The 14,482-nt window shown below is 38.2% G+C and overlaps 1 protein-coding gene across 5 annotated transcripts in view; it reads left to right on the forward strand.

The window, feature by feature from the left end:
- Positions 1-12,414, forward strand: part of LOC116173092 — a 144,246-nt gene extending 131,832 nt beyond the window's left edge. For 3 of the 5 annotated variants that reach the window (XM_031490371.1, XM_031490372.1, XM_031490374.1), the window contains 6 exons: positions 2,836-3,682; positions 9,243-9,553; positions 9,935-10,024; positions 11,042-11,569; positions 11,617-11,791; positions 11,843-12,414. In XM_031490371.1, coding sequence (XP_031346231.1) covers positions 2,836-3,682; positions 9,243-9,553; positions 9,935-10,024; positions 11,042-11,569; positions 11,617-11,791; positions 11,843-12,405 — 2,514 coding nt within the window. In that variant the 3' untranslated portion in view covers positions 12,406-12,414. The remainder of the gene's footprint in view (positions 1-2,835; positions 3,683-9,242; positions 9,554-9,934; positions 10,025-11,041; positions 11,570-11,616; positions 11,792-11,842) is intronic. The other 2 variants (XM_031490375.1, XM_031490376.1) reach the window with 2 other exon arrangements.
- Positions 12,415-14,482: the final 2,068 nt, after the last annotated feature.

Here is a 14,482-nt window from a genome sequence, read left to right on the forward strand (position 1 = left end):
CCTACATTTATGTAAATTTACAAAAATTACGGTTTTTTAAATAAAAAACGTAGTTACGTAAATTTCATATAAGGCACAAACTACATTAAAAAACCGACCTCTTGTAAGTTACGCGTAATATAACAGTTTTTTATGTAACTTACAAATCATTATTTTACAATCCACATCACTACCTACAGCGATAACCGTAAATTAGGATACAAACTTATTTACGTAGAAAAATACAATGAGCTCTTGCTGTATGAGTAATTAATTATAAGTATGATCACCATAATTATAAAAGTACAAAAGACGGGTGTGATTAGTTGTAAGTAACAATAATCCCCTTACCCAAAGCATCCTGCACGATGACATTCATTTAGCACCCTGTTCTTGGATAAAGACATCATTAGAATATGCCAACACTATAAGACTAGAACATTCGTGCATGAGTCGAGCCACGCTGGTAACATAATGGAAAGTGCCAAATCGGTGACATTTTATTATGGTACTGGTTATGCCCAGTTTCAATCTCAATTCGGTTCATAAATGGTCGAGAGCCCAAAAGGGCGCTGTGAAGGTTGAATCGATTAGACTAAATTTGTGGCATTCCGTACTATATCGTTAAAGCTATATACCCAATTTGAATTTCATGCAATTCGGTTCATAACTAACGGAGATGTCAAACTTATTTTTTTTTTGCGTACACTGCCAATTCACGAACTTCGATCTACAAATTTGATAAACAATCCATTTGTCAAGTTTCATCGTAATCGTCCTATTCGTTTGGTTTTCATTCAATGGACATGAAGCCGTTGAGCGGTCGAGCGCCAGCCGGACGATTGGGAAAAAACATAAGCGTTTCGCTTACCAACTACCTAACAAATTTATTGTGGTTGATTTTGAGAAATGTGCTAAAGATAAAGTAATTGCCAATGTAAGTATGTCGGTATATGTTTCATGCAACGCATTTTTGTTATAGCGTTTTTACTGGACTTTCTATTATTTTTATGGGAGCCATGTTTTGTAAATATTTATATAAGACGGTATGTATTTGTGATTTTAAATGGGCGTTTTCCTAATACCAGTGCAATTCAGGAATGCAACAGAACATTTAAAATATGCTTTTCTACAATCACATTATATAATTTCATGCATGGACAAATATCAAATCTCAGGAGCAGCATTAAATTATGAAAGCTGCGGAACTAGCTGACTATTTTTAACTTTCTGAGCCCCAATTTCGTGCCCCACCGGTAGGTTCCTCCCGTAACCACAGATGTACTTGGTCGTACATCCGGATTACAGGCTACTTAACAGCAGCAAGAGACTAGGATTCATGTTTGCAGCTGCAATGGAACTTCTGAGAGGGTACTAATTACCGGTACCGCTGCTGGAATGCGCGATCGAATCTGTGCACGAAAAATCGCTAGCAAGCTGCATGTTGAATTGGATTTCTGGCACATTTTGACAAAACCCACTCTACACCTGCAATTCGCCCCGGATGTTGACTCGCTGCCCACATCATATAGTAGTACTAGTTATTCATCACTTTCAACTTCCGATGCAGCTCTTGTGAGGAATATACGATATAGCCAAATCGATCCGCTCTCCAATAATTTTCACTGCTACCAAGGAATTTTTCGATCTGTTGATAGCTGGCAATTCCGAAACTGGAAGCAATGGGCGATGAATCAGAAACGGAAGACCGTGAGGAGACTTCAAAGATTTTTGGAAGTAAACCCGTTCCATATGCATGCACTCCAATAAGAAGTACATTACAATTACATAACAAGTGTCACAAATTGTGACTAAATGGGAAGAATAAAAAACGGAGAATGGAACCGATTCAACCCCACTCGCTCTTAGGAAGGTTCTGGCCAAACTAGTATGTTCATGGACTCAGTTTGTATCCAAATATCCCGTATATTGAATAGATGCCGAATGAAAAGACCGTAAATCAGTCGCATTTTGTTTATTGGAGAGTAGTTAACCCTGGACACAAAGGTGGAAGAAAAATTATCACAGTTAAAATATAGATAATAACTTTAGGAGGGGTCCTGTGGCTATTCCCATCTTCAAGACAAGCAGATTTTTTCTATCCTTCCAAAAATGCCTGAACAGCTCTTCCTTTTTTCCACTACTCTGTCTTTCTCTCTCTTCTTTTACTAAACATGCCTTTCTTATCATAAACTGAACACTACAAAAAACTGAGTGTAAATTGCTTGTTCGTATTCCTACCATTACATCGTAAGATGGTCATTAAAACAAAGTGTCGCTTAGTATAGTGTTTGCTAGCATGTAGCGTTACCAATGTGCCAACTTTTTGCCTTTTTATGCTAATACCTTTTCTAGATGTTGCCTCGAATAAAGAAGATGCAAGAGATGGGTGTTAAATTGATGTGCTTGTGTAATATATCTATATTTATGGTGATGGGCAAACGCAACGACCATTACAACGTATTTTCGAACCTTAATGCGTTGTCTCTCGTAGCGTGTCTTCGGCATTGTTCCAACGTCGTGATATCGCGTTGGAAAATTAACCGTTTAGACTAGTTACGATTGACATTGGGGTCGAACTGTGTACATTTGCTTCCTGTACTGCTGGTTTTGTTTAAAAGAATTAACGTCATTTTTAATCACTTTCGCTTGTTTGTGTCTTTCAATGTTTCTTATTAATTATTATCGTTGGCACATTTCTTCACTTTCTTTTTATTTCTTTATTAACAACGCACTAACTGTAAGGATGCGAAAATGGAGGTGCGCGAAAGGAAAACCAGATTAGCGAAGGCTAATCTGTTTTTCACTTCGTGGAATGTACAGATCAACAATTATTATTTAATTGGTCAATTGCAGGTAATCGCCATCGTTTCCATCTTGTTCATTGTGGTATCGACCGTCGCGCTTACGCTGAACACAATTCCTAGCATGCAGGTTTACGATGATCGAGGAGTCGCCCAAGATAATCCTCAACTGGCGATGGTAGAGGTTGTCTGCATAACGTGGTTTTCTCTCGAGTACATCCTGAGGTTTAGCGCTTCGCCAAATAAATGGAAATTTTTCAAGGGCGGCCTCAACGTGATTGACTTGTTAGCCATATTGCCTTATTTTGTGTCGCTGTTTTTGTTGGAGACTAATAAAAACGCCAACGATCAATTTCAAGACGTACGAAGAGTAGTTCAGGTGTTTAGGATAATGCGAATCTTGAGAATTCTAAAGTTGGCCCGCCACTCGACCGGTCTCCAGTCCCTCGGGTTTACCTTACGTAATTCCTATAAGGAGTTGGGTCTGCTTATGCTCTTCCTCGCTATGGGCGTGCTGATATTTTCGAGTCTGGCCTACTTTGCCGAAAAAGAGGAACCGGGAACTAAGTTTATTAGTATACCTGAGACGTTTTGGTGGGCCGGAATTACGATGACCACCGTTGGCTACGGAGATATCTACCCCACCACCGCTTTGGGGAAAGTTATAGGAAGCGTATGTTGCATATGCGGGGTCTTGGTGATTGCGTTGCCCATTCCCATCATTGTTAATAATTTTGCCGAATTCTATAAAAATCAAATGCGAAGAGAAAAGGCCCTGAAACGTCGAGAGGCGCTAGAGCGAGCCAAGCGCGAGGGCAGTATCGTTTCCTTTCATCACATTAATCTGAGGGACGCCTTCGCCAAAAGCATGGATCTCATTGACGTCATCGTTGATACAGGTAGGATGCATGATATCGCCGTTGCATGAAAGGTTTTTCAAAGGTACACATTCACATAGTCAGGAGGATTCGCAACAGTAATATGCAAAATAGTGCATTTAGCGATACCAACATCATTCTAGACATTTTGGTGTAAACGCATCAAAATATATTGAAAAATAAGCGATTTATTAGGCAATTTTACTTTCATTCTTGTCTAGGATTCCTCCTAGAATCATCTCTCCAAGAAAGCGCCTGTGTAATAATAAATCGTACTTATTTTCTTATTTTATTTTCATAAAGATCGTCTCACAGATCTTTATCAAATACCTAAGATTTATAAGTTCTTAAAAATATTTTTAGAAATCTTGGGATTATTTGGTTCTTTCAAAATTCCTAAAACCTAGAGCCCGGCCTAGGAATCTGCCAGGATATTCTTTGAGTCTTTAGAAGTCATCTTAGTAATCCTTTAGAAACGCTACTAATTATATTTAGGAAACTTCTTTGACTTTTTAAAAAATATCATAAATAATAATATATTCTTATCTTATTGGAATTCATTTCTCCATATCTTGCTAGAAATCATACAAAATCTTTTCGAGATCTTCTTATACATTTTTGAGATCTCGATAAAGGTTGCAAGGTTAACAATAGCATCTCCATTCCTGAAATTGTGATCGAATTCTGTCTGCAAAGTTAACAATAGAATACCAAGATTAGATTTTAGACTCCATATTTTGCTTGAAGTTTAGAAGTCAAACTCAACCCTTCTCAACCACTAAAAAATCTCTACTAACAGAGGTGGATTTATGTGCCTCTCCCCCTCACTACCATGATTTTATTATTTTTTTAATGTTTCTAATATTTTTTTATATTAATACTATTACCATAGCGTTACTTTTCTAACTAATTTTAAGCTTGCCGTTCTAAAATAAGCGCTCCTGACACTCCTTTCGAATCGCTCACGTGACTTTTCCAACTCCTCGCCAAGAATGTTATGCGCAAACGCTCATTTTCGCCCTCTTACTGCCAACGGGAGGTGCTACTGGAATTTTTGACCGCGCATCTTGTGGCTCTAATCGAGGTCTAGAATCGCGCAATTGTACCTTTTCCGTAACTCTAAGGGTTTCGCCTCCAAGAGGCCTAAGAGTGGCAAAATGTAAAAACCACTCCCTCAAAATGTTCGAGGAAATCGCTAGTACGAGCATTCCAGTTACCATTTATTTCAATGTTTGCCCTCTTACGGCAGTCACAACACCTCGTTGTAAATTGGACCTCTCCCTCCTCTCCACTCTGTACTTCGTATCTCCGCCTCTCAGGGGAATTTCCAAAATATCGTTCTCTCTTTAAATATACCTTTTCGCGCCCACCAACAAAATTTCAAAAAAATGGTAACATTTAAGTAAAAATGATCAAAGTCCTAGTGTGATATCGAAAAGACTTCAAACGCATTTGTGTGTTGCAGATCAGTATTCTATTAGCAATTGTCGTTTGAAGTTCCCAGATAGCCGAAGATTGTACAGTGGATGTCCATTGGATGAATGATTTTGAGCCAGCGTACAACATACATTGAATATCTACATTTGGTACTAGTTTTGTCCACATTTGGTCCATATTTCAACAAATCGGATATCATACTTCCGTCCAATAATCGAGATCATATTTAAGTCCATTGATGAACGTCATATCTACGTCCACTGACGTCATATATTTGTCATAATTCCTTATGAAATGAAAAAATCCTTATAAATATTTTAAAGGAATTTATTGCTAAACCTGTGGACATTTTAATCAATTCACAAGTCATGTTTTATTCTTTCTGCGGAACGTCTTGACCATTTGGATCTCCAACTGTACATCTTTTTCTGTCGCTTGGCCATTCAAACGAACTCCACGAAGTGAGGCACCATCGCACCATGTCAAATGTAGCATTTGTTGTAATTTATTCAATCAAAGAAATTGTGGTTTCGTCTAATATTGGTTTCAAGGCGAGGAAACGACTATACGATGTCTCAAATTTACGTACGTAGGACGTCATTTTTGGTCCTTGGACGAATGTACAAATAGTGGACCATAAACGTACGTACATAAAACGTAAGGTGCTATCTGGGTTTTGACTTCACTATCAGTAAGATCTTGTCGGGGGTTACAACATTCCTTTTATCGGTACAGGGTTCCGCCGTCCTTTCGCCCGCAATTCACATTTGAAGCTTTGACTGAGCTATCGGTATCCACTTCCGACGTCCCGTTCACCCGCAATTCGCATTTTGGTGGATTTCGCTAAAACTCTCCACAAAATTGTACTCAGTTTTTGGGGCACTTTTCATAGCTCGAGCTTTTATTGGCGACACAAGAAACAGAGACCGCAGCGGAAAATAACCTGGGCGCCCGAAGTCGACGAGCCTTCGAAGCCGCGCGCCTTTCAAAAGATGGTTAATTTCGCTCCTAGGAAAAAAATCATAATTCCACCATGCCCGAGTTGTGCGTGTTTCCGACGACACCAATTTGAAAACAATCGGACCAAAACTATGGAAGAAAATAGAACTAAAAAATCACCACATTAATGTAATAGGCTCGGGGATGGCGCCCAGATGTCACCGACCCCACGTCATGTCGCCCCCTCCCTAAAGTTGTTAATTACGCGGCCCCGGTAAGTACATGTACACTCCTCATCTTTCTACAAACGTTCTTCTACGGCTTGCATTTGCTACCAGCCAGCCAGCCGGCAGGCCAAAGTGAGATTAAAAGCTATACCTTTTTACAAATAAATTTGCAAAAATACGCTAAAAAATTAATAATGAAAATCGAGCAACCTTAATTTCATATTCCTTACTTACCTTAATGTCAGTCAAGCTTGTGTTAAACTTATACCTGCATTTCCTATCCAACGCCATTCAAGTTAGTCTCAAATTTCCAACTTCTTCCCTTCAATTTCTCATGCAGTTTCAGGCTTCAGTTACCCCGATGTTTTTCTAAAGTTCGCCCTCACATTCCCATTCTCTAAATTTCTCCGTAATGTGTCTTTGGTTCATTTACCTTTCTCTAGTTATAATCAAATCTTGTTTGAACTATTGTCAATCTCTTCTTTTTTGTCCTTCAAAATCGCCACAAGTTCGCTTAGGCTTCTAATCGATTACTTTTAGGTATCGAAATTCCCTTCATGATCCCTTCACGCTTTGCTCAATTTCTTCTTAAACGTCTGTTATCCTCCTTGAAATTCTTTGTGTTGTCTCATCGTCTCTGTAACATTCTCTACACGATTCAGAGACCCTCTACCTTTTTTTTTCTTGTGAAGAGGTAAAATTCTCTCTAAAACCATTGTTCATATCAAAACTCCTCTTTAAAATTTCCCTTATCCTTTAAGTTCCACTCGTCCTCAAGTTCCTTTCAGTCGATTTTTGTTAAAAAAGGAAGGTTATACACTGCCTTTTTTTTGGCTCGAAAAAAAATTGTCTCAGATCGATCCGAAAAAAAAATTTTCTTATAGATTGAATCCATAATTTCCAACAGTTCCAAGATTGGGCTACTAGTTCAAAAGTTACAGCCCTTTGAATTTTCTTTCGAAATTTGTTTCTAGTCCATAACGTCCTCAAGTTCCTTTCAGTCGATTTTTGTTAAAAAAGGAAGGTTATACACTGCCTTTTTTTTGGCTCGAAAAAAAATTGTCTCAGATCGATCCGAAAAAAAAATTTTCTTATAGATTGAATCCATAATTTCCAACAGTTCCAAGATTGGGCTACTAGTTCAAAAGTTACAGCCCTTTGAATTTTCTTTCGAAATTTGTTTCTAGTCCATAACTTTTGATTGAGAAGTCTGATCGAAAAAGTACGAATTGTTTTGGATTCTACGCACCAAAATTAATAAGAAAAAGTGTTTTCCCGACAAATTTTGGTGCAGTCGATTTTTGGTAAAAAAGGAAGGTTGTACACTCCCTTTTTTTGAGCCCCGAAAAAAAAATTGTCTCAGATCGACCCGGAAAAAAAATTTTCTTATAGAACTATAGTTTCAGAAATTCTACAAACTTACTTGAAACCATTTTTTTAATGTTCTGAGCATTTTCCATTGAAACTACGTAAATTTTTGAAATGTTAGAATTTTCCTTTGAAACCGTCATGGAAATCTCGCTTTATAGGGCCATTGAATCTCAGAGCAAAGTCTTACTGCTACATTTTCCATAGGAAAATTCATTATATACAAATTAAATAAGGCTCCATCTACGTTAACATTATTTTGGAAAAAATGCCATTTAACAGTGTTCGTACCCCACAAACCACTTATTATACAAGCTGTTTTGCATTAACGGTACTTACCCATATATCACAACAACTTCCCATGGATGTATTCAGAATGTTCAGTCACGTCATGGTTCGGCGTCTATGAGAAAAATAATAAAAATTCAATCAGTCCGTTTTTAATTATAATCTTTTTTTTTACATTACCTCAATTAGAACGTTCCTTGAAGGTCTACATGAAGTAAATTAAGTAACAATGCATAGACGTCCTTTAATGTACGTTTCACAGATGTCCATTTAATGTACTGCGCGTAATGAGACACGCGAAAATTAGAAATTCTGGCTAGCAAATCATTTCATACTTAAGTAACTGGGATTTGGGGTTAGGAGAGCTTTTGTAATTTGTTGCCACCATGCACTTGAAAAATTGTATCTATTGATCAATGGCAATATATATGTTAGGTGTTTTATAAAAGATAATTTTTAAACGAAAACTGACCAGGATGTAGCGATATTGTAAAAGTAGGTATTTTCTTAAAGTTTAGTCCACTAAAGGACATCCATGGAATGGATATTTAAAATGGTACTGAAACGTTTCAGTTAGAACATCTAAAACGAACACCCGTTTTAGATCCATGGACAATGCACATTCATACAAATAATGGACCTAAAACGTACCTACGTCGGTTGCTATATGGGGAATGTGCAAAATTTTGAATTAGGCCGTATTCTGAAAGATATTTTGGAAAATATCGCGGTAAATTCGCTATTTGAACTTGTGAGGTCCCTAATTCCCATGTGAAAACCATTTGGGTCACACGTGGTATGATCGTATCCTCTAAATGCACAGTTTTGCGCGAATCCTCTTAATTAACGAGAAGGGAAGAGACTATATGCATTTCAGTTTCGCTAAAAGTGAGTTTGGACTTACATTCTTGGTTATAGTCGCTTTTCTTCATTATTATGGAGAAACAAACCATTAGCTACGGCATTCAAAATTTGATTTACTTGCTTGCGTGCCTTTCTCTCCACCGACTTGAGTCTAAAGACCATGTCTTCTTCCCCAGGTGACAAATGTGCTCTAATTGGTGGAAATGAAGGCAGAATCTCCTAAACACTGCGCTGTTGGAAACGCATGCCACGCTTACATCTCGACATTTTGTAGAATGCACTGTGCAAAAATTACTGTGTTCAACAATTTTAGTTCATGTTATCAGTTTACATCCCGTTTGCTTAATGCCGTCTTTAAAGTGTTGCTAATAGCGGAAGTGATCGTGTTGGGAACATGTTTCTAACACGATTAAGAGATGTTTTTCGGCGTCTTTTGCTTAAACAAGTGTCGTCGTTAGGCCACAACTTGTCACGTGTGGACGCTAACAGCGCAGAGGTGGAATCTGCAAGTATCCGTAATCCCACACAAACGGATAGCGGATATTATAGAAACTACGATCATTTACCTAATCGTCCGAGGCGAACCAACTCTTCCCAAATTCCTTGTCTTCCAACAAACGAGGGTCCGCCCATACCTTCGCCGCCGCCTCCGCGGAGACTACTAGAGCTGGAACCAGCAGAGGAACAGATCAATGTCGGAGCCGCGCCACTTGCTCAAGACGAAACAAAATTGCTACCCTACTCGCCCAAGGAATACCTATCGCCCGGGGTAAATTTTAACTTCTTTGAATTCCAGCAAAATCGGCTGAAGGCGCTCAAAGTACCTTCAGCTGATATGGATATTGGTAGCACTTGTAAATAGTTTGCATACTATACATAGCTATCGATTTCAGTTTACTTGTATGTGGATCGATAATGTTGCATTTGGTTGTTGTCGAATGTTTTACCCTTTAATCATTCTGTGTATTAAATTATGTCTAATCCTTCAGCTGTCGAGCAGCTCTCTTTCTACTAAAAAGTCTGTTTTTAGTGCAAATTGCAAATTCACCGACGTGCTCAAAAATAATTTAGGTTATAATACATAAATGTCAACTGAGATCGTTGCGAAAAAAAAATTAGGTCGATTGTATTCTACTGATCCATCTTGTAGGCTAACATCAAAAAGTCTGATGCCAACAAGAAGGTCGAGAGATTTGACGAAATACCTAACGAATTCGAATGTTGCTTTTGCACTTCAAAGGTAGTATTGATCCTTTTAATATTTTCTTGCCGATTGCTTAATGACTCATTGAGGCTTTTAGGGATTCATTTACTGTAAATAAAAAATGACCAGACATACAAATTATAGCTGCCACGTGCATTTTTTTCCTCATTTCTTGCCAGTACACGATGCATGTGCACGAGAGAATAAGGCAATCATGCTCTACTTTGCTTATATACTTAGAAATTAGTTAGATTTCTCCTGGAAGCATTAACTAACGTTTAAGTTTCCAGTGGCCGATAGACTCAGCACCTTTGTCATACAACATACACACCTTTCCTCCGCTTTAATTTTGATCTTTAATTTCCTTTTCATAGTTTTCATTCGTGTTGTGTCTAATAACTTCAAATCAAAGGGCTGAAAAAGCTCCTGGTTAAAAAAAGCACAGTCAGCAATAAACATATTTGAGTAGTACTGCGTTGCAGGATTGTAACGATGGAAGATGCCGAGGTGAATGTATTCCGCTTCATGCCAAAAATGTCTAGTAGAGTTTCCGTTGCCATTTCTACTTTCAAAGTGTTAATATCAGGTGAGTTACCAATCAGGGATTACTCTGGGTAAAAGCGAGAGTTTTCTTTTCTAAATTGGACCCTTTCCGCGTGAGATGCGTGGCTAATTAAACTGAGTAAATCGTGTGGCCTTGTTTTTTGTAATTGTCTATTGGTTATTAATATTGTTTTGTTTTCACAAGCCGACACTCATAAAGTAAAAAAAAATCAAAACAAAAATACATCTACACAAAACATGAAAAATGTGTCACGAAGGTTTGTAGAAAAGTACCTAATTTGAATTTTGCACGCAAGCTTGAATCTAAACACATGTGCACGTAGTTTAAATTAATGCCTCGTCCATGCACTGTTGTAGAATAGAATTTTTTGAACTTAAATGTATAGAGGTTACGTGTATTGAAATTTTGCCAAAGTAATTTGGGGGTAAATCTCTAAGTGTAGGACTTTCTGGAATATACTCACAGTTTTGACATAGATTTCCATTTAGGATTATAAGGAATTCGTCGACGCAGAAAACCTGATGCCATTAGGAACAAGTGATTTCCGAAACCCGGTTTGTTTAGAAATGAAAACGTTACGAAACGGAATGACCGACTTCGTGAATCCTTTTGGAGATTTTGACATTAATACCAAACCTGCTTTTCAAAATGCCATCAACAGTGCCGATATGGGTAGCATGGATAGCTCAGATACCTTTGCGAGTTGCAACACCCATCCCTACCACTCCCAAGGTGACCTAACTTCAAACGTAGCAGATCCCACGTGCGCGATTGATAGCAACCTGTACGTAAACCCTTTAGACAAAAGCGTAGATAATAGCCCCACAGCACCCCCACCCGGAATCAGCCTAATATCGGCCGTCAAAAAATCAGCGTCCGGAGACACCGGATTAAGAAGCTTGGGGACGACGCCAATTGAAGAAAGCTACAGAGGCTTCGGTGGCATTGACCGTGGAAGTCGGGTGAGTCTAAACGATTCGCCTCAACCCAAGCATAGAAAGACGCGTTTTCAACCGGTTAGTATAATCATCGACGCGACCATTGCTCAACCCTCAACTTGCAGACTAATCGACAAAGAACACGATTCGGTAATGCATTTGAACGCCAGTCCCAAGAGAGCTTAGAAGGTAAACGTAATTCCAAAAAGTCCTTCATGACGAGCAAAGGTTTTGCATCAGCCAGCAGAATACTAAATCAGCACCTCTTCGGTTTGCACGCGCTCAGCGGATCGAGATCAGGTAACTACCATGACTTATAATTTCAAAATCTCGCCATTATAAAATCTGTAGGAAAAAATGGCGACAGCAAATCTTCCCTATCCGTAGATTCCATGGACAGTCGCACCAGTTCGCCAATGGAACACCATCGTCGCTCAAAGTCGATTTTAAAGAAATCGGATGGAAGCTCGCACAAAAACGGGGACCCCGAAAGTGAACGACTCATATCGGATAGCACCTCGGGTATTGATGTTGGGTCGGGCAGCGAGTACTCATCACCCAGTAAACGCCTATCGTCGCCGCCCGTTAAACACCGACCCCATCAGAAACTCACAAGATCTCTTCCTTTATCCGGTCAGGCCGACTATGATAGAAACCGAACTTTAAAATCACCTTTGTTTTTACTTGATGATATTATTAGTAAAGATAGACAAAATGACTATGTGATAGATAAACTGAAAGAGTGTAGTGGTAGTGTACGTGACTTACCTTTATACATATGTCCACCGCCACCACCAATGGATCATTCCCCCACCGAAGAAACGAGGTTACTTTTACATACGCCGACTCCAGTTGTTGTTTCTACACCAAGACAAGCTAATTATCTTTCAAAAGGACCTGATCCGTCCTCGTAGCAATTACAGGTGAGTCCCAAAAAACGACCTAAACTATCTAGTTTAGTTATCGAATCGGCCGCTGCAAAGGAGAAATTAACCCGTCCTGATCATTGGTTCTAAAACTTTAACTTCTCGGAAAAGCTTATCTCAAAAAACTTTGGACGGGTTTTGTATAGGTACTAGCAGAATAGAAATCCTGGAAAGGATAAAATAGTCTCTGGTGTCTTCGTGAATTCTATTGATTTAGAAGTCAGATTCAAAAAACGAAGTGTGTGAAAAAGGGAGGTGAGCGGGTACTTAAATCTTATTGAAAATTAGATTATGGATGCAACTATTGCAGTAACAAAAGTACTTGCGGCTATTAGATACCAGAAACAAAGATCATACTACACTAGATAGACAACGCTTGTATGAATTTCAGTCACTCACTCAGAGTAAGTCGGCTTGCCCGTAGGAGCTATATACAGTACGTTCGAGATAATAGGATCACCCCAATATCTTTTATTTGGCATGATACGAAAAATGTTTCAAATATCATTTTATATATCCGATCGCATATTGAAACTTTCGGTTCCATAGGAAATCAAAGCAACTTTTGTTTTTTTTTCAAATGCAATGACTATGTTTTTTTAAGATCTTTGAAAAGAGCAATCAATTTGCTGTACGACATAAAATCTGCATATGGTTGATAAAAAAAAATTACAAACGTGATTCAATATTTAGAAAACTTATGACATCTAGCATACCGTGTGCTGCCAGGAAGCGCGGTATCTGTTGTGTCACACGGGGAGATCTAAGAGCATTTTGTTTAAGTATTCCACGTTACTCATACTATTCTTTTGTTTTTAATAATGTAATTTGTTGAAGACTATACAAAATCGACTTTATCTCTGAAACACTTAATTTGCGGGCCTATGTTTTTGCCTTAGTTTCATGAGGATCAAGTATCCGACCTTTTTTTTTGAAACACTCTGTATTTAAATACACACTTAGACAATTTTTTATTCCCTTTTTATATAAAACAATAAACGAACGCTTGAATTTGGCTGATTGATATATTGAAATTACGGAATGAAATTTAAATTCTTGAAAAAAAACTATTATTGAATCTACACCAAATTCAATAGGCTCTTCAATTTACCCATTACTGTTTATATTACAAATTTAAAATTGGTTAAATCCTTTAACAACGATCAATTGAAAGTTTTTACGTTACATTTTCTCAAATTCGTTTCTTTCATTAAACCTTAAAGGTATCCAATAATTACTTTGATATCTTAAACATAAATAAAGGGAACAAACCCCCAATCAAGAATGATCGATTAAATTGATTACTGAGTCATCCACAGATAAATTGATAATACGGACAAGAATTCGCAGGTATTGGGCCAAGTACAAGAAAACATATATTAACGGAACACTTACATTGGAATAAAGTTAGATGGCGAGGCCAAGAAGTTGAAATCAATCAAGGAAGACCTCCCAAGCCGCAGGGCTCGGCATATAGTTAGTTGAAACTTGAATAGTGCTTGAAGGGCCTCGATCTACTCGTCATCTGCTTCTATACCAGGTACGGTGCTTAAATGACCAACCGCTTCAGACGGAAGTGAGGGTCTCCAACAACATACTTGATCATAACCAGAGACGGCAAAGATACTGAGTAGGTACTGATGCTAACAAATTAGTTGAATGGGATGATATAGCCCCTTTGTTGAGGAATTGTTCCTTGATATCGCGTTCATGACTCGTTGATCCATTTCATAGCAAATGGCCGCTCGGTATTAGCAGGTGAAAGGGTGTCGGCACTCGTGTAAGTACCTATCGGTGAATTTATCCCAAGTTTACAAACTTGTACGTCGAACCAGTTTCGGGTTTGTTTCGTATCCGTATCCGTAATTTAAAGTGGAACTTACAATTAAAGCTAAAATTAAAACCCTAAAAGAAATCAAAGGTAACCCTCCTTCGTTGATGTCACAAAATTTACGTATCTCTTAAATAAGAGGGCTAATTGTAGATGAAGTAACAATTGTCGATGGAAAAATTGACAAAAAGTGTAACTAAATATGGTTCTCGACAGAAGGAGGAAAATGAGTCT

Source organism: Photinus pyralis, unplaced genomic scaffold (genome assembly GCF_008802855.1).
Source record: "Photinus pyralis isolate 1611_PpyrPB1 unplaced genomic scaffold, Ppyr1.3 Ppyr1.4_LG6, whole genome shotgun sequence".
NCBI classification, from domain to species: domain Eukaryota; kingdom Metazoa; phylum Arthropoda; class Insecta; order Coleoptera; family Lampyridae; genus Photinus; species Photinus pyralis.